General features: G+C 38.7%; 1 protein-coding gene across 2 annotated transcripts in view; it reads right to left on the reverse strand.

The window, feature by feature from the left end:
- Nucleotides 1-7709: 7709 nt before the first annotated feature.
- Nucleotides 7710-26451, reverse strand: part of SUPT3H (suppressor of Ty 3 homolog (S. cerevisiae)) — a 524788-nt gene continuing 506046 nt past the window's right edge. Inside the window, exon 13 of one of the 2 annotated variants that reach the window (XM_011986846.1) lies at nucleotides 7710-8838. In XM_011986846.1, the coding sequence (XP_011842236.1) occupies nucleotides 8797-8838 (42 nt within the window). In that variant the 3' untranslated portion in view covers nucleotides 7710-8796. The remainder of the gene's footprint in view (nucleotides 8839-26451) is intronic. The other variant, XM_011986847.1, reaches the window with a different exon arrangement.

Consider the following 26451-nt stretch of genomic DNA (forward strand, 5'->3'; position numbering starts at 1 on the left):
TGACAAAATCTCTCAATATTTGCTTGTTTGTAAAGGATTTTATTTCTCCTTCACTTATGAAACTTAGCTTGGCTGGATATGAAATTCTGGGTTGAAAATTCTTTTCTTTAAGAATGTTGAATATTGGCCCCCACTCTCTTCTGGCCTGTAGTTTCTGCCGAGCGATCTGCTGTTAGTCTGATGGGCTTCCCTTTGTGGGTAACCCGACCTTTCTCTCTGGCTGCCCTTAACATTTTTTCCTACATTTCAACTTTGGCGAATCTGACAATTATGTGTCTTGGAGTTGCTCTTCTCGAGGAGTATCTTTGTGGCGTTCTCTGTATTTCCAGAATTTGAATGTTGGCCTGCCTTGCTAGGTTGGGGAAGTTCTCCTGGAGAATATCCTGCAGAGTGTTTTCCAAGTTGGTTCCATTCTCCCTGTCACTTTCAGGTACACCAATCAGACGCAGATTTGATCTTTTCACATAGTCCCATATTTCTTGGAGGCTTTGTTCATTTCTTTTTACTCTTTTTTCTCTAAACTTCTTTTCTCGCTTCATTCCATTCATTTGATCTTCAATCACTGATACCGTTTCTTCCAGTTGATCGAGTAGGTTACTGAAGCTTGTGCATTTGTCATGTAGTTCTCATGTCACAATTTTCAGCTCTATCAGGTCATTTAAGGACTTCTCTACATTGGTTATTCTAGTTAGCCATTCGTCAAATCTTTTTTCAAGGTTTTTAGCTTCTTTGCAATGAGTTTGAACTTCCTTCTTTAGCTCGGAGAAGTTTGATCGTCTGAAGCCTTCTTCTCTCAACTTATCAACGTCATTCTCTGTCCAGCTCTGTTCTGTTGCTGGCAAGGAGCTGCGTTACTTTGGAGGGGGAGAGGCGCTCTGATTTTTAGAATTTTCAGGTTTTCTGCATTGCTTTTTCCCCATCTTTTTGGTTTTATCTACCTTTGGTGACGTACAGATGGAGTTTTGGTGTGGATGTCCTTTTTGTTAGTTTTCCTTCTAACAGTCAGGACCCTCAGCTGCAGGTCTGTTGGAGTTTGCTCGAGGTCCACTCCAGACCCTGTTTGCCTGGGTATCAGCAGCAGAGGCTGCAGAAGAGTGAATATTGCTGAATAGCAGATGTTGCTGCCTGATTGTTCCTCTGGAAGCTTTGTCTCAGAGGGGTACCCAGCTGTGTGAGGTGTGACGTATCAGTCTGCCCCTAGTTGGGGGTGTCTCCCAGTTAGGCTACTCGGGGGTCAGGGACCCACTTGAGCAGATAGTGTGTCCATTCTCAGATCTCAGACTCCTTGCTGGGAGAACCACTATTCTCTTCAAAGCTGTCAGATAGGGACATTTGAATCTACAAAGGTTTCTGCTGCCTTTTGTTTGGCTACGCCCTGTCCCCAGAGGTGGAGTCTACAGAGGCAGGCAGGCCTCCTTGAGCTGTGGTGGGCTCCACCCAGTTCGAGCTTCCTGGCTGCTTTGTTTACCTACTCAAGCCTCAGCGATGGTGGGCGCCCTACCCTAGTCTCACTGCTGCCTTGCAGTTAGATCTCAGACTGCTGTGCTAGCAGGAGGGAGCTCAGCATGGGAGCTCATGAGGGAGGCTCCATGGGCATGGGACCCTCTGAGTTAGGCGCGGGATATAATCTCCTGGTGTGTTGTTTGCTAAGACCCTTGGTAAAGCACAGTACTAGGGTGGGAGTGACCCGATTTTCCAGGTGTTGTGTGTCATGGTTTCCCTTGGCTAGGAAAGGGAATTCCCTTCCCCCTTGTGCTTCCCAGGTGAGGCGATGCCTCTCCCTGCTTCAGCTCTCACTCGGTGGGCTGCACCCACTGTCCGACATGCCCCAGTGAGATGAACCTGGTGCCTCAGTTGGAAATGCAGAAATCACCCATCTTCTGTGTCGCTCACGTCGGGAGCTGGAGGCTGGAGCTGTTCCTATTTGGCCATCTTGGAACTGCCCCCGAGACATTGTCTTTAAGAAAAAAGTTGTGGTCATCTACAGTTCATGAGCTGTGTAGTCAAATAAGTGAAATAAGAATTGATGAGATTAAAGAAAGATTTTTAAAAAAGTTTTCTGAGCTCACGTTTAAATGCATTTTTTTTGGCTGGGTGCAGTGGCTCACACCTGTAATTCTAGCACTTTGGGAGGCCAAGGCAGGTGGATTACTTGAGGTGAGGAGTTCAAGACCAGCCTGGCCAACATGGTGAAACCCTTTCTCTACTAAAAATACAAAAATTAGCTGGATGTGGTGGTGCATGCCTGTAATCCCAGCTACTCTGGAGGCTGAGACAGGAGAATCGCTTGAACCCGGGAAGCAGAGGTTGCAGTGAGCCACTTCAGCCTGGGCAACAAAGTGAGACTCCATTTAAAAAAAAAACAGCATTTTTTTTCTATCAACCAAACCACAAATGTTGATGAGTATCTGTGTATGTGAGAATGACAAAGAGGTGTTAATTCAAGACTTGCCCTCAAGAAATTCTTAATCTGGCACAGTCTAAAGGCACATGGACAGATGATCAGGGACACTAAATAGGAAGCACAGAGAACAAGAAGGGCTTAAAGAGTTCAGAGGAAGCAAAGGGTGCTGTGTGCTGAGACAGGCAGGAAACTTTATGGGAAAGAGCTAGGGAAAGAGACCACCATAAAAACCTAGGAAAGAAGAGGCAGATTGATTTTGCATACTGCTAACAGAAACACATGACCTTCTATGCATTGCCGTGGAAGGGCTCCCAGGAGACCTCATCTTCACATAGGCCACACAGCCATACCTAGGCCATAGGGACCTTTGCCTGTGATCGTCACAGGAACACAGCCAGACAGCCACTCTTGTGAGGAGCTGCCACAGGTAGTTTCGCATCTGCCTCCGTAGTTCTGGTAAGGCAAAGGTCTTTCCACCTCAACCCGCTTTGGGATGTGAATGCAAGCTATAAAACTGCTTGGCTGGCCAGGCACGGTGGCTCACGCCTGTAATCCCAGCACTTTGGGAGGCCGAGGCGGGTGGATTGCCTGAGGTCAGTTCAAGACCAACTTGACCAACATAGTAAAACTCCATCTCTACTAAAAACACAAAAAATTAGCTGAGTGTGGTGGCACGTGCCTATAACCCCAGCTACTCGGGAGGCTGAGGCAGGAGGATCGCTTGAACCCGGGAGGTGGAGGTTGCAGTGAGCCAAGACTGCACCATTGCACTCCAGCCTGGGCAATAAGAGTGAAACTCTGTCTCAAAAACAAACAAACAAAAAACAAAAAAACCAAAAAACTGCTTGGCTATGGTTTAGAATTGGCTCCTCCATGACATGGTAACCCTCCACTCACTCATGTCTTCTGTCAACTGGCCCCTCTGGCTTGGTATCTTCCTGTGGGATTAGGAACATGGGAAGTTGACACTGTGCCAATCTTGCTTATGTAGCTGTGTAACAAACTGTCTAAAGCCATTTGGGCTCACTGTCTCCTTACAGGCCAAACCTATGGAAGTGTGGCAAGCCAATCCATCAGCTGTAGTAGTTGCTGCTGCTTAGTGTCTGCTTGCTTGACTGACTGATATGTTTAGGTCAGGGAGGGTTGACAAGAAGTGGCCAATGCATTGGCAGGTGAACTAACTTTTCCCAAGTGAAGCAGCTGGAAGATGCAATTAAAACCATTCAGAAAGAGCTGGGTGCGGTGGCTTGTCCCTGTAGTCCCAGCTAATCAGGAGGCTGAGGTGGGAGGACTGCTTGCACCTAGGAGCTGGAGACCAGCCTGAGTGATATAGGGAGACCCCATCTTAAAAAAAAAAAAATTCAGAAAAGTTGTAGCACAGGCTGGTGCAGTTATTTGGAATCTTAAAGGACATAATTCAGAAGGTGGCTTGTCCTGAGGCAGAACAAACATAGGGTTGAATTAAAGAAGCTCTGGCTGGGTGTGGTGGCTCATGCCTGTAATCCCAGCATTTTGGGAGGCCAAGGTGGGAGGATCACTTGAGACTAAGAGTTTGAGATCAGCCTGGGCAACAAAGAGAGACCTGACTCTCTCTCTATAAAAAAACTGCTGCTAACTACTGAGTCGAATGGAAAACTATCCTTTGTAATTCAAATTGTGCACGGTAGCTTTTTTCCACTTTCCTATTTATCTCCATACATCACCTCCCCCGGACCTGCCTCACACACAAACATGTCAGGCTGGGAAAAACTATGACTACTATATAATTAATGAATTAATGAGCAGGTCTTTAAAAGGGTCATTTATTTAAAGTTTCAGGGCATTGCCATATGTACTTCTGTATCTGCCACTGCAAACACATGTAAACAAGATGGGAATTATTTTACAACATGGATAAATACCTTGTATGAAAGCATGAAACAGTAGCCTGTGTAAATAGAGCCTTCTGGGGAAATCTGGTTTTCAGAAAGGAGAGCAGCTTTGTATGCATGGATCTCTGAGGAAGTTTTTCTCATAATTTGTATAGGGAATTTTAGTATATTCATTGATTATATACATTTCTCTTAAGGCTTAAGACATTATTAAAAACTTGGCATGATCCTATATAATTATATTCTATTATACATGATATGATATTCTATTATATACGTAATACTTGGCATTAGAGAAGGAATGTTAAGTTAAAATACAATTTTCTTGCAATCAAATTTTCTGGTTCTGAGAAGTGCTTCTAGGTTCAAGGTCAGGCAGCAATTCTCTTTCATATGTTCTCAGAAATCTCTACTCCAGTACAGTCCACGTTGTGTAACAGTGGTTAACAGCATGAGCTTTGGGATCAAAGTGCTGGGTACAAATGCCAGCTACACCTGGGGTAATTCTGCATAAGACATTTAAGCTGCTGTTCCTCAGTTTCCTCTCTCCTGCCTGTGGGCAACAGGGCATATCTGGTAGTGGGGCTGTGAGTAGTAAATGAGATAAATCACACAAACTGCTTAGTACACAAGGTAGCACATGGTGTGCTGTAATTATTATGTCATAACTTATTAACATACTGACACAATATATCATCATATTTGATAGCAAGTAGAGTGTTACCTGGTATAAGTAAAACTATATTTTGATCATCTTGAGCCTTGCCGTCTTTTTTTTTTTCTATCTTTACCCTCCTTTGAAAAAAATGAGCATAGTCAATATTGGGTGGTGATGAGCAGAAAAGGGATTATGAACACAATGCTGTACAGGTAATTACAGTGGCTCCCAACAATGAAATATGTATGCGGCGTTCTTGTGACTTTGCAGGAATTGATTGCTTTAAAATATGCTTCAGTTGCCGAAACTTCCATGACTTATGACAGCTTGAATACCTACTATCTTGTTCCGGAAAACAAACGCAAGTCTCTTTCTTTAGGTACCATGGTATCAGTATCCGACTTACAACACTTGAGACTTACTTTAAGAGATACGACTTTCTAATATTTGAGTTTTTAACGACATCTGGCCCTTATTTAACCATCACATTTACATCCAATTCCTGCAGGCATAGTTTTGTTGTTTAAGCTTGGCTAGATGCCCTCTGCAGAAAGCCTTTGCTTTTATGCACACAATTCCACAAAAACTGCTAGAGTTCCCTGCTGTCTTCTCACCCCTGCCACTGTACAACAATAGCATGTAAAGTTTCATCTTGAATTTCAAATAAGAAGGTAAAATAATAAGAAACTATATTGCTGGAGAATTAGCTTTATGTAGTGGCCATTGCTATGACATATTCAACTTGATGCCCTTAGATTATTTGCAGAAGTGTTTATGTACTATGAAATGTTTGGCCAGAGCATACAGGAAACTGTAAAATATTTTATGAGATGTATACATGGTTGATGGTAGAATTTTAAATGTAGCCTGGAAAGGTTCTATCCAAATTCCAGGGGGCAGATGAGAGAATATATTCTCTTTAGTGATTCCGTTTTACACAAGAGGTTATATGAACTGGAAAGCATTGCTTGATTTAAGAACTATGTAAAAAAATTCATAAAATTAAACTTTATAATTCTAAACAAGTAAACGTGCTTTCTTTCAGACCAAGAATCACCAGTTATGTTTATTTGTCTTCTACATGGTAAAAGCATTAGACATGGCTTATTATTTTTAAAAAATAAAGAACAGCAATAAATGAAGGGTTCTCCCCAGATACAGGAATTATATACACCATTTAAAAATATTTGTGCTTCTGATGGTGTGCAAATAAAAAGTCTTGGTTTTAAAATTGAAACAGTATTTTTGAATCACAACTATTACAATATAAGAAGGCAGGAAAGCTAATGACATAACCTCTAAATGGCACATTCAGAAAGTCATACTTCCAAATTTAGGTGAAGGGAGAAATATTTCTACTTTCTTTACCCTTAAATCTAAGAAGCAGTATCAAGAGAGGCTATTTATTTATTGGCTTATTTATTTTCAAATTCAGTCTCTAAAATACAAGGGACAAAAAGTAGAAATTAGCTTTGTATATTCCCTGTTGACTTAGAGTTAAGCCTGATGTGTAAGGTAACAGACTGTTTACTTAATACCACAGTCACATTGAAGATTTTACTATATAAACGTATGCTTTAGGATGTATCCATAATTAGTATAGTTTTTAAATAAATTTACATTGTTGTCAAGGATAAATATACCGTAAAACCCCAACATGTCTTAGTAATATTCTTACTAACCCAGTATGGCAGAAAATACTTTATAATACCAGACTGAAAATTAGGGACCATCGATTCTTTTCTCTGTTCTGTCACTACCATTATTGAGTGATCTTAGGAAAGTCACTTTTCCTCTCTAGGCCTTGGTTTTTCCATCTGTAAGATAAGCAGCTGTTCTCAATGATCTCTAAGACTGTCTTCTGCTCTAACATTACAATTATTGAGAAAATAATTTATTGAAGTCAAGTTTTCTTAAATGTTTCTTCTGTAAATTTTCTTTTATTTCTATAGTCACTGCTGAAGGAAATTTTATTTCACTTCAAATTTAATATTGTGCAAAGAGTCAGAGAAAGAACCTAAGTATAAAAAATAGAAAAAGGAATGAAAAATATTGAGCAATTATGGGGACATGTAGGCTGGTTTAGGACAGACATAAATGACCTTGCTTTATTCTAAATTCAGCTTACTGGCTTATGATGAAAAATGAAAGGTTATTATATGAACTTGGCAAAACCAGATTTTATAAATAATTACCTGTCAGACTGTTCAAGATAGACAAACATACGCCAGACCAACAAAAACACAGACCTGTCATATTTCTGAGAGAAATGTACGTTGAGTCTTCCTTCTCTGGGACTATAAGGAGATCAGGTAGAATAAAATGAAGGAAAAAAACCCAAACCCTGTATTTTCTGCTTTGTGCGTACTTTCAAATGTATAATGTGGGAGAGAAGGAATTTTGATGTGATAAATTAGCCCCCGAAAATTTTATACCATCTATAAGCATGGCAGCTCAAAACCAAATACAATAAATGCTATCGTTTAAAAGTTAGCATGTTTACTGCAAGCTTATAATTTCCCATGATTATGGATGACAAGGAAAATAAGAATGATGATAAAAATAAAAGTTTAATCATACATTTTAACAAGCATAGATGGAACATCAAAACCCTTTGGGAATATTTTAATATTATATATCTGTGATTTTGTTTCTGAAATTCAAATTTTTTCTAAAAAGATTAACATAGAGCAGGTAAATGACAGTTAACAAATGTAAATAATGTGGCATAATCATATTAACAGAGACTCAATGCTTTGGCCACAAGAAAAAGATCTTTCATATTTCTCATTTCTGTTTTTATTCTTTAGAGAGAGTGTTTCAAGTGTGTGTAAAATCCATGATAAAAGTAAAATTATACAAAACTCCCACAGAATTAAAGAAATAACTTTCTTGTTTTGCAACTGAAGTTTAATCAGGAACTATACACTTACATCTGCTATATTTTGGTTTGTTCCGAGGAGTTACGGTTCCTCATTTACTGGAGAAAGTATAGCTGCCAGAAGGGTAGCTCGGCTGCTAACAGCAAGAAATTACCCAGCCCACATTTCCAGTCTAGGTGTGGTAGTGCTTTGAAGGGAGGAAGCAAGAAATCACTCTGCTCCCCTTCCACTAATTCTGAATACTTGGCTTCTAAATGTGTATGGCATGTGCAGGAGTGGTGGGTCTGGGGATTGGAGGAACAGGAAAAGGAGGGGAATGAAGATGGAGGAAGAGGTTCTGTGTGAGGAAAAACACACATGAAAGGCAGATGGCAGGAAGTTGGGAAGAAGGCATTGAAAATGACACATACTGTAAGTGGAGTGAAGGGGAAAGGAGGTGGGAACAGGTGATTTATCAGGTCTGTTAAATCTTTGATTACTGTAAGTTTATAAAGTGGATAGCTGTCAATAAAATACATGTAGTCAACAAATGTTGGAAAGTAAAGTTGATGGTATAAGGGAAGGCGAAAACTCACTGTCCTTTTAATTTTGTTTCCTTATTCCAAACCTGGATTATAAAATGTATCAAATAAAACACTGACAAAAGACTGGACCGGGGCAACCACTGCTTTTAAAATATGTGAACTGAGGGCAGTAAATCTACTCAAATTAAAATTTCAAAATTGTGTGATCTGCATTCTTGTCCACCTACACACTATCCTAAACGTCCTGCCATTAATTAGCTGAACAGCCCATCTAGTAAACACGACTGATGGTTGAGGGGCTGGAAAAGAGCAGGAGTCAGCAAGTTGGTAGTCACAACAAACCAGCCCACTCCCTCAGATAAAAGAAAGGTAAATTTGCATTTTATTTTGTCCACAAGAAATCACCTTAATATAACACTGCCTTTCCTGTTGTTGCGGGCACATCACAGTTGTCACATCAGCAGGCTAGAAAAGCCATCCCACTCCTGCGGTAGGCATTCTGTCAAAGAAAAAGAAATCTGCAATGAATTATCACATCAAGTCAAACAAGGAAAGGAGGCAAAAAGCAAGCAGAGCCTTCTTCCTGTTTTGTAGACTCTGCTGGCTACAATCTAATAGAATGCTTAATCTGAATATTTCTGGTGACAAAACTATAGCAACCATTCTGTCCGTTAAAAAGTCGGTGTGGTTAGCGAGTGGTTAGTGATTCTATTTTTGGGAAGTAGGAGATACACAAAATAGACATCCCATTTTGTTAACTGATTGGGCTTGGTTAGGCCAAAGAGATGTATCGAATCTGTTTGTCTTTTATAAACATGTGTTCTCTATTCGACATGCTCAGGATCACTTCTAACTAAGTATCTTAATAGTCTATAAATTACTGACTCATTACTGGCCCTTCCCAGGCCTAATTTATAGTCTGAGTGAAAAGCTATCGGAATGGACACTAATAGAGGCCTCTCCTCCCCAGTAAAATATGATTATCTCAAAGGAGTTCTGTATTACTCTGCATATTGTAGACAGTACCAAAAAGGCAAATCTTCTATAATTTTATATACATACCTGTACATACAGATGTACACATGTATATGCATGCTGGGATAAAATACTCCCATAAAAGAAAGTGGGAAAATGGATTCTAAGTGCAAAAATATAATACATTCCAGTAAGGAAAGAAAAATTGCATGCTTTTCATTCCAAGAGATATATTTTACATTTCAGTGTTGGGAGACCTGGACCACACAGGGTCTCTGTAACATCCTGAATCTCACCGTAAGACCCAGAGTGGAGAAGAACTAAAATTCAGGACTTAGGAATAAAATTTCCCTTTCACTGGCACATTTTTCATCATTTAAACTAGTAACAGTCACATCCAGAGAACTCATAACCTTCAACTGGATGGAATTTTCCTACAATCTGTTTTCAGAAAAACAAAGAAAATCATAAAATTTCATGTTAGGGATTTTTCCCCCTTAGCCTTATAACTCTGAAGCAGTTCTGGAGTCTGTATACTTCCAGCCCAATGAATTAACCTTGAACAGCCACAGCCATATTTTAAGAAATATAGAATAACCTTTTACGATCAAGATAATGCTGTGGAGGCAGTGAAATCTTCATCTTAAAAAAATAATTAATCCACATTAATAATTATACTATAAACGGAAAGTAGACTTAACCCTTTTAGAAAGACTTCCATCAACATGAAGTGAAACAAATACAGTTTTCTAGATAACCTTCTGTTAATCATAAAATTCAATTAACTTGAAAACCTTCTCTCCAAATATCCTGCTTAAGAAGATTTACTATGCTTGTCAGGCTTTGGCGCCCTGGCTGAAATTTCTTCGGTTAGTTATGCTGCTATGCAGTTCACTCCAGATCAGTGTAGCAGGGATGACAAAACAGTGGCACATTCCAAGTGTCATTCCTCAGTATTCTTTCTGTGAGCTTGTTCTTTACCATGGGGCTTTTTGTGTTGTACAACACTTCTGGATTGAAGAAAACATTCTAACAAGGACTAGAAAATTCCAACTCTACTTCCTAAAATTGTGCGCTATAGAACAGTGTTAAATGAATGCCTCAGAGAGCCACAAATAACTTGTAGGAATGCACACGGTGTCTTCCCACAACCACACGCAGGGGAGCCTCATCTATGAAACAGCTCCTACCACCATGGCTGCCTTACAGAGGCTTATGCCAAGGTAGTACTCTTAGCTTCCTCACCCTGGTATTTTAAATTTTACAACCACAGTGACAATCTTTAACATAATGTACTATTTAAAGCACAGGGATGTTTTTATATGGAGTTAAACGGACCTAGGAGTAAGGATGCATTCCTTCTGAAGGTAGAGTGTTGAAGTGAGCCTTGCTTGAGAAAGGAGGTTTTGGCTTAGAGGGAGACTGAGTCTTAGCTGGGTTCACCTGAGAAATAACCAGGTTTTAATGTTTTCAGATGGGGCGATATGAAATAGTTCTTATTACCATGGAAAAGGTCACCTTTGAAAGATCAATTCACCTTCACAGGTGATTTATCACTGCTTTGCAAACAATTAAAAGATTACAGGCGTATTTAATAACATAGATCCTATGAGAAAATCAAAGTTTAGAGTTGACCCAGACTTCTGGGATGAGTTCTTCCTATTTTAATTCTAAAATAAAGAAGGAACAAACAAGCATGTGTAATTAGTGAAGAGCAATTTCAGTAAACATATTCCCTAGGGTCCTCTATTTTGAGTCACTGCTTTTTCCTTTTGATGTACAAAGGATGTACGTTGTCTATGTAAGGCAATTATGGGAACGTCCCAACTTTGGCATGCTTTCCAGAGTAAGCAACTTTACAGGAAGATGGATGAAGACAACTCATCTTCACGTCAACTGTAAATTTCTCTCTATTTGTGTTGCAAATGTTGAAACTAAATTTAAACATTGCTTGGTGTGAGGGCCTTCCAGAGGCCACATTCTCATGGAATACTTTGTGTCCCACTTACTTTCTTCTGTCAGACCCTATGAATGATTCCCAGTTCTGTATCTTTATAGACACCCCTAGTTAGTAAAATCCAGGCTTTGACCAGAAACAGGACTTCCACCCACTACTGAAAGTTATAGATTAATCAATAACACAATCAGACCTCCCCAACAAACTGGATTCTACATGCCTATATACTACTTAAGGTTCATTTCTGATTTAATAAAGTTCTATTCTCTGCATCAGTTGCTCCTTTGTGAATTTGCTGAAAAGGTCAGACATTTTAGCATCTCTTAAAGTTCACAGCAAAGACAATACTTAATGTTTTTAAGGCCCAATTAGTTCTAAAATTAGGAATTCATAGTTCCCAGTTTTTTTAAAATTGAGGACCCAATTTTGGACATTCATTTATAGCACCAAATTATGACTGGTGCCATTATGTCAATCTACCTGGATAAGCAGATACAGATTTTGCCTACTGCACTGGGCACTGGTGGGGTAATTAATTTCTAAGTGTGCACTTTTTAAAATGACTTTTTTTTTTTTTAACTTCATATGGACAAGCTAGAGAAAACATTTAAATCCCATCGTGGTTTACTTCTGTTTTTTATGGGTTACCATAAATTGGTACATCTTAAGGGATACAAATGAATATTAAAAAGATTAATATTTTTCTTAAGCAAAAGGATACATGCTACAAAACTTACGTTGTAGTTCCAACTTAAATGTTACTGTGTATTATTTTTGCCATTAGCCTAATTATTAAAACATTTACTATAAACACCAGTCTTTCTTCCAGTACAGACTTGTTTTATTCTATTACTTTTCCTGATTCTCTTCTGCTTTCTCAAATCTTAAATAAACTAGCATAAGAATTTCACTGTAGTAAGTCCCAAACTCTCTTACGAGTACTTTATTTCTCAAAGGCATAAGAAAGAGGTTTTGGTTCTATTGTCTGAATTCCTATAAATTTGCTTAATATGATTTTGGCAAATCTTTACTGAGTTCTTACGCTGTAAATCACTGTGTGCTTGGTGGTACAACAGGACACAAAGATAAATAGACAGTCCCTGGCTTCACTAAACTTCTAGTTTCACATTCAAGTTTTAACCGCCACAAGTAAAATGCACTGAGAGGTCATTCTCAACGTGAGAAAGGAGGGAGAAAACAAAGCTTTTGTTTTTTTGCTTCTAATCACAATATTTAATTTGAACTTACACTTTAGAAAGGCACGAGATTTGTCTATTTCTCAAAGTAGGGAGGAGCAAAGATTAAAAAATGCTGATACACATGGTTTTATGGTTTATGAAATATTTTCATGTCTGTATCTAATTTGAGCCTTACCACAATTAGTAAAAGAGTAGATTTTGGATTTAAAACCCAGGGCCTGTGTTCTTTTCATTATACTACATTGTCTTACAATAAACAAAACAAACCAGACAGTCTCCTGCCCCAGTTCCACCCACAGCACTGTAGATACACATATTCTCTTAGTCCCAACAAACTCAGTTCTTGCTAAACATCACTTAAAGGGTAAATTACAATTTTATTTCAAATTTAAGCTAAATCAGCCAGGTACAATACTTCAGAGTACAGACATGGACCTTGAATCTAAATCATCTTCACTTTGGAGGCTTTCTCAACTGCTGCTTATTTTCCAAACTAACTTTAAGAATAGTGTATAGTATAGAACATTGCACCCCAATCACTTGGGGAGCTTTAAAAGATGCAGATGCTGTAGCTCCAGTTCTTCAGAGCCAGTGGGTCTGAGTGGAGTTTAGGCTGTGGAACATTTTAGAAGTATCCCAGGTGCATACTGAGAGTTGAGAACAGTGGTAAAATGGATGAGGAGACCATTAACAGGACCCAGTAATGGTTTTGTCAATAAATGGAACATTTTCAGAGTCTGTCGTGATTATGGAGTAAATATTTCCTAATGGAAATTCTAATTTTGGCATTTAGTAAATTTAACATGGAAGAGGCAGAAATTGAAGTTTTCAGACTGTGGCTTTTACCCACAGCAGATGGGTTACCTATATCTCCACACTTTTAGGTTATCTGTAGACTAGGCATTGCTTTCCCCCCCGCAGATGCTGAGATGCCACTATTATGTTTAATACTATAGTGAAAAAGGAATTTGGAACTAAGCCTGCTAAAGCAAGCTGAACAAACCCTTTACTAACATCTAGAATCAACAATAGAACTTTGGAAAGTATCTTTGTGAATTCCTCTGGCCCCATTCTTAATTTAACATGAAAACACTAATGCCCAGAGAGAGTGACCCGTCCGCAGTCACATGGGGAAAAGCCCAGGATTCCTGACTCAGTTTAGGGCTTGTTGCAGATGGTTCTGATTCTGCCCGAAGCTATGTGTTTAGCTTCCCCAGCCTTAATAGAGAAAACAGATGCAGGGAAAGAAACAGTTTTTCTGGATAAAGAACAGCCCTTGGGAGCAGAACAAAAGTGAAGAAACTGGTGGTGGTGGTGGGAGGGGGTTAGGGGAGAAGGAAGGAAGGAACACAGTTATGTCCGAAACAATATAGCTGAGCAGGTAGAGGTCAAGCCATTATAAGCTTTGAGTTCTACTTTGGGCTTTTCTGCTTTATGATTAGCCCTCCCCTGGAGACTCACTTAATTTTCCTGAGTGCCCAAAATAATAATTCTGATAAATGAACAAAGCATCAAAATAAGATAAATATAGCTGAAAGGTTCTGTGGCAAATGTATGCATCTTTAGGACCTTCAAGGGGGTGATACACCATGTGTTTTCATGGAAGTCTTACTATGGCTATGCTCGGTGTCTGATTTTGGGCTGAGCAAATAATATGGCCTGCGTGGAGCTATTTGGAGTTGGCAAGTTTGGGTTAAATCCAGCAGTAAAAGGGACAATAAAAAGATTTGGAGCATACATTCGCCCTTTCCCAAACTACTGTTAACTCCTAATTAACTAAGTATAGATTATAGATGCTTTGTCTCTAGGATGATTTGTGGGCCACAGGAGCTGCCCTGTTACCAAGAGCCTGGGGATTTTCCAAATTCTTCACATCCTGGGATGTGAGGGCACAGAGGGTTGAGGCTGAAGGGGATGAAGATGAGCACAGAGGGTTGAGGTTCTACACTGGCTTTGCTTTGCTGGGAGAAAAAGGTAGGGAGGTAGTGGAATATACTAGAAGGAATAGGCTTTCACTAACTCTTACTAACTTAACCTAAATGTCTGGTTTATTGGAATACTCAGTTGAGCCACAGTTGGGAAGGTAGGTACATTTCTGAATTTCATGTGTAAATGATGTTTTGGTCAACAAAATTGTCCCCCTCTCTGTCCCACCCCACTCCCAAGCTTTATAGTAAAAATCAATCAGTCGTGCTTGTAACAGGCCTTTTTCAATCTCTCTTCTGGTAGAAGAGACTATGCCCAATTGTCTCAAACTTAGGTTGTTTCATATTCTACTGCTTCCACATGTCCAAATTCAGCCCTGGCCTCTGTGAGGTCATTAAATTCTGAGTCTAAGCCCTCTTTTTTGCCTAAGATCCAGCCCTGGTCTCTGTGAGGTCATTAGATTCTGAGTCTAAGCCCTCCATTTGTCTAAGAAGATGACCGTGCCCTGAAAGACATATTGTTTTGCTTTAATACTATAAATCTTGGAAGCTCAGGAGTTTCATATGAAAGCTATGCAATCGCTTTTTAAAAGATAAAATATGCCCCTTTCTTTGCTGGCCTTGTGTCTGTGTGTGGGCAAGATATTTAATTATAATGAATAAAGCCGAACGGTGGTCTAAGACTCTTAAAATCAAAGTGGGAATCATGGCTGAATTTCATTAGCAAACATAAATAAAATAGGCACATCTTGTTTGCACCATGCCATGTGACTTTTCTCCTTTTGATAATTTCATTCTAACTCTGATATTTCAGGGGATCTAAATTAAACCATATGATGTATAACACTGTATAACATGCAAAACTCATCATTAAACATTTTTCTTTTGTATACTTGCCCTATGTTATAAATATCCTGTCAGAAGCAGAGCCTTGATTTAACAACAGTGGAGGGAGCCCTGCCCTTTAAATAAGAGGTCTTCTCTGGCTGGCAGAATGGGAAAAAAACATAGTATTAACTCTTATTGTAGTCCAAGTACCCCAAAGCCCATAAATCTTGAGGAACTTGTCATTTTATGCCTGATTTTTCTCTAAATCTATGTCAGACTCTTCTTATTTTATTAAAAATACTAACATTGGGCTTTTATAAATTCTTGAGTTATTACCAAGTTGTTTCAGCAGTCTGAATACAAAAATCTCTAGATTAAATTTAGTCATTAAAAATTACCATTCATAATTGCCCATCATTGCAAATTATGAGATATATTAAGACTTTTTTGTTGTTGAGCAAAATAATTAAATGGTTAATACAACATTGTATTTTAGGAAAAAAAGGGTTTTTGTAAATATTATCTTTAGCAATTTTATGAGACTATGTATAAATTATTCTTTCCATGACACTGTATGCACTTATATACATCTATGTTTAATAATAATTTAATGCCAATCATATTAAACTTGTCTTCAGATACTTTTATATTAATGACAATCAAAACAAATGTCTCAAATTATTCCAAGCTGCAAACACATATAAGTAAGCATTTTAGGTTCACATACTGTTACCAAAAATTAGAATCAATAGTAGGTTTGTAATAGATAATATACTCTTTTTTTACAATCTTGGTTTTATAGCCATGTTACTCAATTGGATTATCAAGGTCTTAGACAATACTGATACAAGATGAAAACAAAAAGAACAGCCAAAAAGTGCCAAATTGGCAGGAGTTAGTAACCCAAATAACAATTGTTTGGGGGCTAAGCTCTAACAACAGTTAATTCTCATTTCACTTGAGTAACCTATAACCTTCAGAAGGAAGGGAACTTAATGTTCTATTTATTTCTGTATATCTAAGGCATAACCCAATGCATGAAATAAGTTAAATGCTTAATAAAGAGTCATCTAATGAATGAATGAATTTGACTAGCAGGTGGCTTCTTTTCCTCTGGGCAATACTGGGAAATGCTGATAATGCTCATCATTAGAGCAGGGGCTGGATAGTCTCAGTTCCCAAAATTGGACTCAGACCACACACTTACCATTCTGCAAGAGAACCATCAGCGCCAGTTATTAAGAAAACTAAATAAGTGACCTTGATAGCTCAACTGCTGGCAAGAGTTGCAAAGCAGTTATTCTGATATTAGGTCTCAGGTCCCACTGGGAGCATTTCTGGGCTTCTCCTTACTAATTATCAGTCAACAGTGAAAACTTATGCATCAATCAAGCCAATTGCTTTGTTTGCCAGAAAAAGTATTCAACTCATCTAAAACAACACTGTGAAATTATTTTGTTGAGTCTGTAAACATTTTAGGTTCAAATACTCTGTTATCAAAAATTATAATCAACAGTAAGTTTGCAGTAGATAATATAATTTTTTTTTACAATCTTGGTTTTGTAGTCATGTTACTCAGTTGCATTTTCAAGGTCTTAGACAATACTGATGCAAGACAAAAACAAAAAGAAAATACTGTTGCTATGGCCTTCCCCCCACTTCTCAATGGCCTTTGCCACATTAAAACACAACACAAGGAGTAAGAACACAGAGCAATAGCTGTTTGCCAATGGTCAATTTGATTGGACAGTAAATAAATTACAGTTAAGGTCTTTAAGATTTAAAGACAATGAATAAAAAATTATGACAAAAATCAGAAGATGGTAGTTAATAACATCAATTACATTCAGTAGCCACCTGAGAAGATATATTTTTACACTTGATTTTAGCCAAAAGGCTGAGAAATGATAGAAAAGGTGTATGTCTGTATGAACCTACTGTCATTCATTCACTTATTCATTCAGAAAATGCAGAGTACAAGGTACAGTGGATACAGCAGGATCACAGATGTGGTTCCTGCCCTCTGTGGTGAACAGGCTGAGGGGGGAGACACGTATTGAATAAGACATGCCAAAAGTGATAGAAGTTACAAAATGAGAATAGACTATAAAGGGCTGTATAAGAGGGCAGTAGAAGTAGATGGGGTGATCAAGGAGGCTTCTTGAAGAAGTCACACAGCTGAGATCTGAGTTGGGGACGGGAAGGGGACGGGTTCGGGGGACAAAGAAGTATTCCAAGTAAGGTCAAGAGAAGAGAGACCTTGACTTATCTTGTTTCCAAACGCCAAGCTATAGGCTTAGACAATAAATGTTAAATCTGAGACACCAACCCAAACTACCTACCACTAAAGGGCTTATCTAAATTCAGGTCAGAGATACTCATAAGCGTTCAACCAAGTGATTCTTTTGAATCACTGCTTTAGGACCTGGCATAAACTCTTTATATTAAATGAGAGTACTCTCTGTTGGCATTTATTTCCCAGGTGAACTGCTGTGGACTGACAATAGGGGGGCATGCCTCTTCCATGCCTTTGTGTCTCTTTCCTTAAAGTTAGGTGTTCTGGAGACATTGTGAACATATGTTTACCTTGTACATACTACACATCTGTATTTCTAAAACAGAGTTGTGTTAATTAAATTTGCCATGGACATTTACAATAATATGCCTTAACCATTCTGAAAATTTATCTCCAACATATCATAAATAACCAAAGTGTCTCCTCTGATGTAAAAGATTAATTTGAACAGAGCTATCATATTAAATGACAAGATCTGAGTTGTGGAGCCATCCTAAGTCAGATATATTATTTATGTGGTAGTGACAGTACTCATTTTACTGGATATTATTCTAATTAATTCTAAAAGGTGAGCTTTTGGGTTCATAGTAACTAGGATCCTGCACTGGCCCAGATCACCCTTATCACACTATTGTCCAAGTCAACTGCCTACTGGGTACACTGTCTCACAAACACAGTGGAAAGGTTTCGGTTTAGCACATCAAAAATAATGTTGTTTGTTTCACTATTTTTTTTTTTTTTTTTTTTTTTGAGACAGGGTCTTGCCCAGGCTAGAGTGATGTGGTGTGATCACGGCTCAATGCAGCCCCAATCTCCCAGACTCAAGCAATTCTCCCTCCTCAGCCTCCTGAGTAGCTGGGACTGCAGGTGTGCACCACCACGCTCTGCTAATTAAAAAAATTGTTTTTAGAGATGGGGGTCTCAGGCTGGTTGCCCAGGCTGGTCTTGAACTCCTGGGCTCAAATGATCTTCTTGCCTTAGCTACCCATCATGCCTGGCCCCTTGTTTCACTTTTAACAGAAGTTACTACAGTTAAAAATACTTACTAAAAATATGTTATTACTCAACAGCCAAATTAACAAAATGGATCTTCAAAAGGGCCTATGAAAAATTCAGCACCAGTTTTTGACTACAGAATTAAGAAGTCAGTTGAAATTCTTGTTCCAAACTGGTTGGCAAAAGTTGAGATCAGAGTCATCCTTACAAAAGAATGTGGCTGTTATATTTCAATAACTTTTACTGTGATTTCTTGAGGACTGGCTACATAAATTCTACCTTTGTGTATTCTATTTATATAGCAGTCAAATGAAATGTAAACAGGCATTCTATAAAATATAGCTTCACAATGTATAATCTCTATGCTTAATTCAAGGAATAATTTCAACTAGGTTTTAGGAGAAGGGCAAATGGACCTTCCTCTGTCTCTCCAGTCCAATTGGTGGTGGAAGTGACTGGGTAAGCTGGTCTCACTACTTTCAGGACTGCCTGGCCTCCTGTGCATGCAGCCAGTCTCTTGTTCAGCAGACCCGTGGGAGGTGCGAGGAGGTAAGCTATTGCACAAGTAGCTGCCAGGAGAAAAGATGGGAGAAAAAAGCAAAAGAAATATAGTATTTCAATCAAAGTCTAAAATTTGTAAAAGTGGTTTTGGTCTCCATATAGTAAAAATATTTATCCAAGAAACTCCTACTCGGGTGTGAACATCCTACTTCTAGTGGGATTTTGTTTGGCAAAGGTCTGTGAAAGAGTGGAAGCTAATACAGAACATGTCTATAAACAAATTTATTTAGTTAGTACAGATTGACACATTCACTATAGGATTTCAGCAATTACATGTGTAAAACTATTTCCTATAGTGGTTTCCTTTTGTGATTTTTCTAATTTATTCAATCTAGGCCATTTTCATGCATTGACTCTTAGAAGCCCTTTAGCCACCCAGACTGAAATGAACATATGGAGACTCTATGCCTTCTTTCCAATTCTTTGTGTAAACATAATTATATGGTGATATTAAAGAGTCAAACTTCCAATGAAAAAGTCAAATAAGGTTGCAATACCTTAAAACATGATGTTGTCATCTAACTTTGGAGAAGAGAAATTTGAGAGTTTGGCTATGATAATGCCAGTATTATCTCTCTGTCTTTCTCTGTGATGATGTGCCTGCTCCCCCTTTGCCTTCTGCCATTATTGGAAGCTTCCTGAAGTAGATGCTGGCATGCTTCCTGTACAGCCTGGAGAACCATGAGCCAATAAAACCTCTTTTCTTTATAAATTTCCTAGTCTCAGGTATTTCGTTATAGCAAGCAAGAATGTCCTAACAGATATTATTAATTATATGAATTAGTAAGTTCCACCTTTTAAACCCTGTTTTAGCCATTATTATATCTCCTATAATGTCTGACATTTAGATGCTCAATACATATGCGATGAATAGAATTTATTTAAATACTATTCAAGTTAAGGTAGTCCCTGCTATGCTGTGAATATGGTTTTTCCCCACCAAAACTATTTTTTTAAAGCCTCACCAAAACTAATGGTAAGGCTTGGTCCTCAATGTGGAAGTGTTGGGAGGTGTTTAAAGACACCCACATGGGAGGTGCTGTGCTTCTCGTAGCCACTGACCAACAAAATATGTAATGATTGGAAGCCTTCAATCATGTGTTTAAATAAATTTTATTAATCACAATGGTATCTAATATGCAATGATTAAAAGCCTTCCGTAATGTATTTAAATAAATCTGATTAATCACAATGGTATCTACATACCACTGAAAAACATCAAGAAAAATCAGTTATTCTCCCTATTAGACAATGCTTAATGCACCTTTGGGTCTGCGGATGTCCCATTGTAAGTATAAGGCTCTTGGGGAACTCAGGTTTGGAAATGCATCTCTGGTCTACATTTGCTTATTCATTTGTTCATTCACTCATTCACAAATATTTATTAAGTGCCTATGACATGTCAGGCACAGTTCTTAGTGCTGGAGATGTATCGTGAATACATGTGAATCCACTAAATCTTAGTCTGTCTGTGTGTGTGTGTGTGGGGGGGGGTGTACACACAATGACAGTGGTAAGTGCTATAAAGGCAAATAAGGCAGGATGAGGTGACAGAGGGAGATGGCGTGAAAGTGTTACCTCAAAGTGACATTTAGAGGCCTGAATGTAGAAAGCCATGCAGACACCAGAGTGCAGATGGCCTATTAATGGACAGCAGAGTGTGGGTGCTGAAATCATGTTTAAAAGGAAAGCTTTGATAGGATGCCAGGAACATTGAGAATGACTTGTCTTTCCAACATTTTTTTGTTTGTATATTCTCGGTGAAATGCACATGGTAGGCTCTGAGGAATCAGTCATGGTTCTTATTATATAGGAGTCTCACTTTGGGCTGGGGGTGGGCAGAGGAAGGAAATTACCTAGATGTATGTGTGTATCATGTATATGCATACATGTATATTGGATTTAGAAATATAAATCTTTATTATTCATTAATAATTGTTTATTAACATTTATTTAGAAATAAATGTTTCCTCTACAAAAATAGGTAAGAGGTATCAGTGTCAGGACGTGAGATCATGAGGCTAGTCAGTGCTGTCCAATTTTCTTGGGATTATTTCAATATAAAGAAATGAATGGAAAGAGAGTAAGACATTACCAACCATAAATCATTTAAAGGCTTTTCATGGTGTCATATACCTATTTTTTTTAAAAAAATACTTATATGATACATAAAGATAAGAAAGATTAGTTTTACAAATACCAGTGATATCAGAGCAGTTTCATGGTCTGTGCTTTGACACAAGCGGAACACGATGACAGCAAGGCCTATTTATCCAGTCTCCTGTGAGACAGAAGGGGCCATTTATCACAGTACTGTACATCAGCACAAGGTTATGGTGGTGACTATGAATACATGCTCACATCGGAATGAATCATAATGAATGTTAATGATGTCACTTGTTTTTGGTGGGAGCAAAAAGACATTGCTCAATGAAAAAGACCCATGTCTACTGACTTTTGAAAATAAACATGTTGTTACGCGGAAGGGAATTATCACCTGGGCACTGTGGCTTCCCAAATGTCCATCCACTGAAGGGAGACTGGATAAAAAATATCCAATATTGCTAGAAATTTTATAAATAGTAAAAAATTAAAACCTAGTTTCAGGACACATGCAATTCAGTGTGCTAACAAAAAAACCTTTTTGGTAGCAGCAAATTATTATAAATTGTTTTATATCAGTGCTTTAAGTGATATACATGAAGAAGCATTAGAAATTTCTTTTTTTTTTTTTTTTTGAGACGGAGTCTCGCTCTGTCGCCCAGGCTGGAGTGCAGTGGCCGGATCTCAGCTCACTGCAAGCTCCGCCTCCTGGGTTTACGCCATTCTCCTGCCTCAGCCTCCCGAGTAGCTGGGACTACAGGTGCCCGCCACCTCGCCCGGCTAAGTTTTTGTATTTTTTTTAGTAGAGATGGGGTTTCACCGTGTCAGCCAGGATGGTCTCGATCTCCTGACCTCGTGATCCTCCCGTCTCGGCCTCCCAAAGTGCTGGGATTACAGGCTTGAGCCACCGCGCCCGGCCGCATTAGAAATTTCAAAATGAGTTATGTATAGTACACAAAAATAGGCAAAAACAATGGTGCTGTACAATCTGATAAAAGACATACATAAAAACCCCACAGCTAACATCAGTCTTAATGGTGAAAGTCTAAACAATTTTTCCATAAGATCAGGGATAAAGCAAAGATATCTACTCCCACTGCACCTATTCCACCATTAATACCAGCTGAAATAAGGAAAGAAAGCAAAAGGCATACACATTGGAAGTGTTGAAATAAACTGCCTGTATTCACAGACAATAATACAATTGTTTACATAGAAAATACCAAAGAATCTACAGAAAACTTACTAGAACTAAGGAGTTAGTAAGGTTATAGGATACAAAATCAACATTAGAAAAAAAAACCTTTATTTCTATATCTAGCAGTGAACAAGAAGAAAAAATTAAGAAATTAAAACGGCACAAAAACATAATATTAATCAGGGGACTTTTAAAATACTTGTAAGACCTGTACAATGAAAACTACAAAACACGACAGAGGAAAAATTTTAAATATTAATATATAAATGGAGAGAGATACTGTGTTAATCGATCAGAAGACAATATTGTAAAGATACTTTTCCATAGACTTATCTATAGTCAGTGTAATTCTTTTCTAAATCCTACCAGGCTTTTCTTTAAAAGTGATAAACTGATTCCAAATAAAAACTCAAAGCACCTTGAAGAGCCAGAAACACACACATGCGCACGCACAGAAAAAGAACAAAGTTGGGAGGATGCAGACTACCTGATTTTAAAGCTAAAGTAATCAAGTCAGTATGGTATTTCTACAGATAGAAATGCAGATCAGTGAAACAGATGAGAGAGTCCAAATAGACCTACATGTTTTTAGAGTATTTATTTTCAGCATAGGTGCCAAGATAATTCCATAGGGAAAGGACATTCATATGCAAAAAAGTGAACCTTGATTCTTACCCCATACCATGTACAAATGTACTTACCCCATACAGTACAAATATTAACTGAAAATGAATCATAGACAGAAACATAAGTAACCATAAAAATTCTAGAAGACATAGGATAAAATTTTTGTGACCTTATGATAAGCAAAGCTTTTTTAGTTAACATACTTATCTGTAAAAAAAGATTGATAAATTAGACTATGTCAAAATTACAAACTCAAGAGAAATGAAAACATGTCCATATTTTATAGGTGAACATTTATATATTTTTATGTAAACTTTATTCCTAATTGCTCAAAACTGGAAATATCCCAAAGGTCCACTACAAAGAAAACAAATGTGGTACACCCATAGAATGGAACACTCTTTGAAAATAAAAAAGGGAATGCATTATTGATACATGCAATAACACAGATGAACTTCAAATGCATTATGCTAAACCAAAGAGGTCAGACTCAAAGGGGTACATATATACAATTTGCATTTATATGACATATTACAAATGGGAAAATTATAGGGTCAGAAAACACATCAGTGGTTGACAGAGCTATGGATGGTAAGGGTAGAGGACTGACTATAAATTTCCATTTTGCAGCAATGGAAATGCTCTAATATTTTAATTGTGATGGTGGTTATATGACTATATACATTTGTCAAATTATCAATCTATATATTTTAAAAGAATGGATTTTATTGTATGTAAATTATAACTCAGTAAAATAAAACAACAAACCCCACCCCCCCACCCCACAATAATGCTTTTGTTGGAGATAGTCAGGATTTGTTCATCACAGGCAGGATGTACTTGTTCGGACTTGAACAGTATTAGAAGTGAAACACAGCACTTAGTAAGTTTCCAAGTTGTTGGTTTTCTACATGGCAGCACACTACATGTTCACTAGAAAGTCCCAGTTGAAGAGAAAAATTATAAGGCTAGAATTACTTAAGACCAAGGTAAACTGTGTATATAATTATACAATAAATTCCATTCATTTTGGCAAACATTTATTGAATGCTTACTAGTACCAGGCACTTGGGTAGAAACTGAGTGGGAGGAAAATAGATACGTGAGGCATAAAACAGGGTGTCCTGGGACTCACAGGAGTACATCTAAGCCATCCATTCACAAGCTATCATTGTGAAGTGATATAGCAATCACTACACAGCTCTGAAATGGCATTTCTCTATGGAGGGCTTGAATTCTAATTCTGAAGAAGTGCTCCTTGATAAAGGTATATGAAGTAGCAGGCTTTGAAAAACTGTTTTGGTACTGATATGGAAGGAGGGCAGGGAAGTGCTGGGAAGAGAAGGGTGGGTCCCTGGTAAGGGCTTCACCCTAGGGCCTGTACCCACAGACCTAGGTGAGGAGAGGCACTCGTGCCCAAATGTTGCATTTCCCAAGACCACCCTGGTCCACCATGCCCCCATCCTGTGCCTATAAAAACCTGAGACCCTAGCAGGCACACACACAAACAGCTGGACATCAAGAGGAACACGTTGGCAGAAGAAGACACAAGAGGTTGGATGTCAAGAGGACGTCGAGGGGAGCTCGCCGGCATGAGCCCAGGCCACCGAGCAACCCGATTTCAGGGGAAAATATGTCCCTTCTGGCTCCCCCATCTGCTGAGAGCTACTTCCACTCAATAAAACCTTGTGCTCATTCTTCAAGCCCACCTGTGATCCGATTTTTCCAGTACACCAAGGAAAGAACCTGGGATACAGAAAGCCCTCTGTCCTTGTGATAAGGCAGGGGTCTCACTGAGCTGACTAACACAAGCTGCCTATCGACGGCTAAACTAATAAGTTTCCAAGTTGTTAAACTAAAAGAGCACCTGTAACACACGCCCACTGGGGCTTCAGCTGTAAACGTTCACCCCGAGACACTGCCATGGGGTCAGAGCCCACAGTCTGCCCGTCTTTATGCTCCCCTAGAGGTATGGGCATTTGGGGCACTGAACAAGCGAGCCACACCCCCACTGCATTCCCTGTGAGGGGGACAAGGGAACTTTTCCCTTTTCAGTACCATCCCTGATCCTTTGTCCTTTTCATCACTTTGCCTTCCAACTTTGCCCTCACTCTGCTCTGTAACTTTAGGCTTGTCAATCACAAACTTTTCCCTAACTTAATGCAAAACGCTACTTAAGGATACCAACAGTTCAATTTACTAATCTCTTCAAGAGTTACACTTAGGCATATTCCAACAAGCTAACCACACAGATAGTGGCAAGAGGCTCAAAGGTAGTTCAGACACCAGACAACCTTACAGTTGAAGGGAGGAACCTCAGAGCCCTTTGATAAAGCATGTGGAGCAGACTACAGAAGAAACAAGGGCGGTTTTAGAAGAGAAGGAGTAGGAAAAAGGAGGTAAGACCAGGATAGATGTCTGTATTGCAGGGAAACTGACAACGGTCTTTGGAGAGAACAGGGGAGGCCTGAACTTTCTGAACATTTTTGTCTCCCAGTTGATTTTTTGTTTTGTTTTGTTTTAAGACGGAGCCTCCCTCTGTCACCCAGGCTGGAGTGCAGTAGCACAGTATTGGCTCACTGCAACCTCTGCCTCCTGGGTTCAAGCAATTCTCCCCGCCTCTGCTTTCTAAGTAGCTGGGATTACAGGCATCTGCCACCACGCCTGGCTAATTTTTGTATTTTTGGTAGAGATGGGGTTTCACCATGTTGGACAGGCTGGTCTCAAACTCTTGACCTCAGGTGATCTCCCTGCCTTAGCCTCCCAAAGTGCTGGGATTACAGGCGTGGGCCACCACACCCAGCCCCAATTGAAAAGTGTTTTTGAAGACTAAAACAACTTTGCACATCAGGGATGGAGTTTTTAAGGCTTATGGTTTGACTTTCTTGGCTTTTTCTGTGTTTAACTGGAAAACACATAAATGTGACTTTTTTTGTTTGTTTCTGTTTTTAGTAATTGATATTAAGGATGAGATCGAATCCTTGGGCACAAATCAGGACAATGCTCTGAGAACTGGACCCTTAGCATCACAATGAAAGACTAATATTTTGTTTCTTGTATTTTATTTTGGGACTGTGCTAGCTACTACATACTTTTCCAATTGCTGATACAGTTATTTTGTTAGGCATAAAATGCCACTGTTTTTCTTGCGGAAAGTTCTTTTTTTTTTTTTTTTTTGGGCATTTCTGTAAATGACCTGAGACTACAAGTCCGGTCACAATCAAAGTGTCTACACATTTAAGGGAATCAGCCATGATGGGTTATAACACAGATTAGCCGTCACTTAAATATTTACTACAGGGAACAAGAATTGTGAAAACAGCACTTACACTTGTGTTTACATATACCTATTGTCACTTGACTCATTCTATAGCTATCATATTACTGGTTGAATACTAATTTTTAAATGGAAACTTTAACAGTTATGGAAAGATTTTTTTTTTTTTT

This window comes from Mandrillus leucophaeus, unplaced genomic scaffold, assembly GCF_000951045.1.
Source record: "Mandrillus leucophaeus isolate KB7577 unplaced genomic scaffold, Mleu.le_1.0 Scaffold3, whole genome shotgun sequence".
Classification (NCBI taxonomy): Eukaryota; Metazoa; Chordata; class Mammalia; order Primates; family Cercopithecidae; genus Mandrillus; species Mandrillus leucophaeus.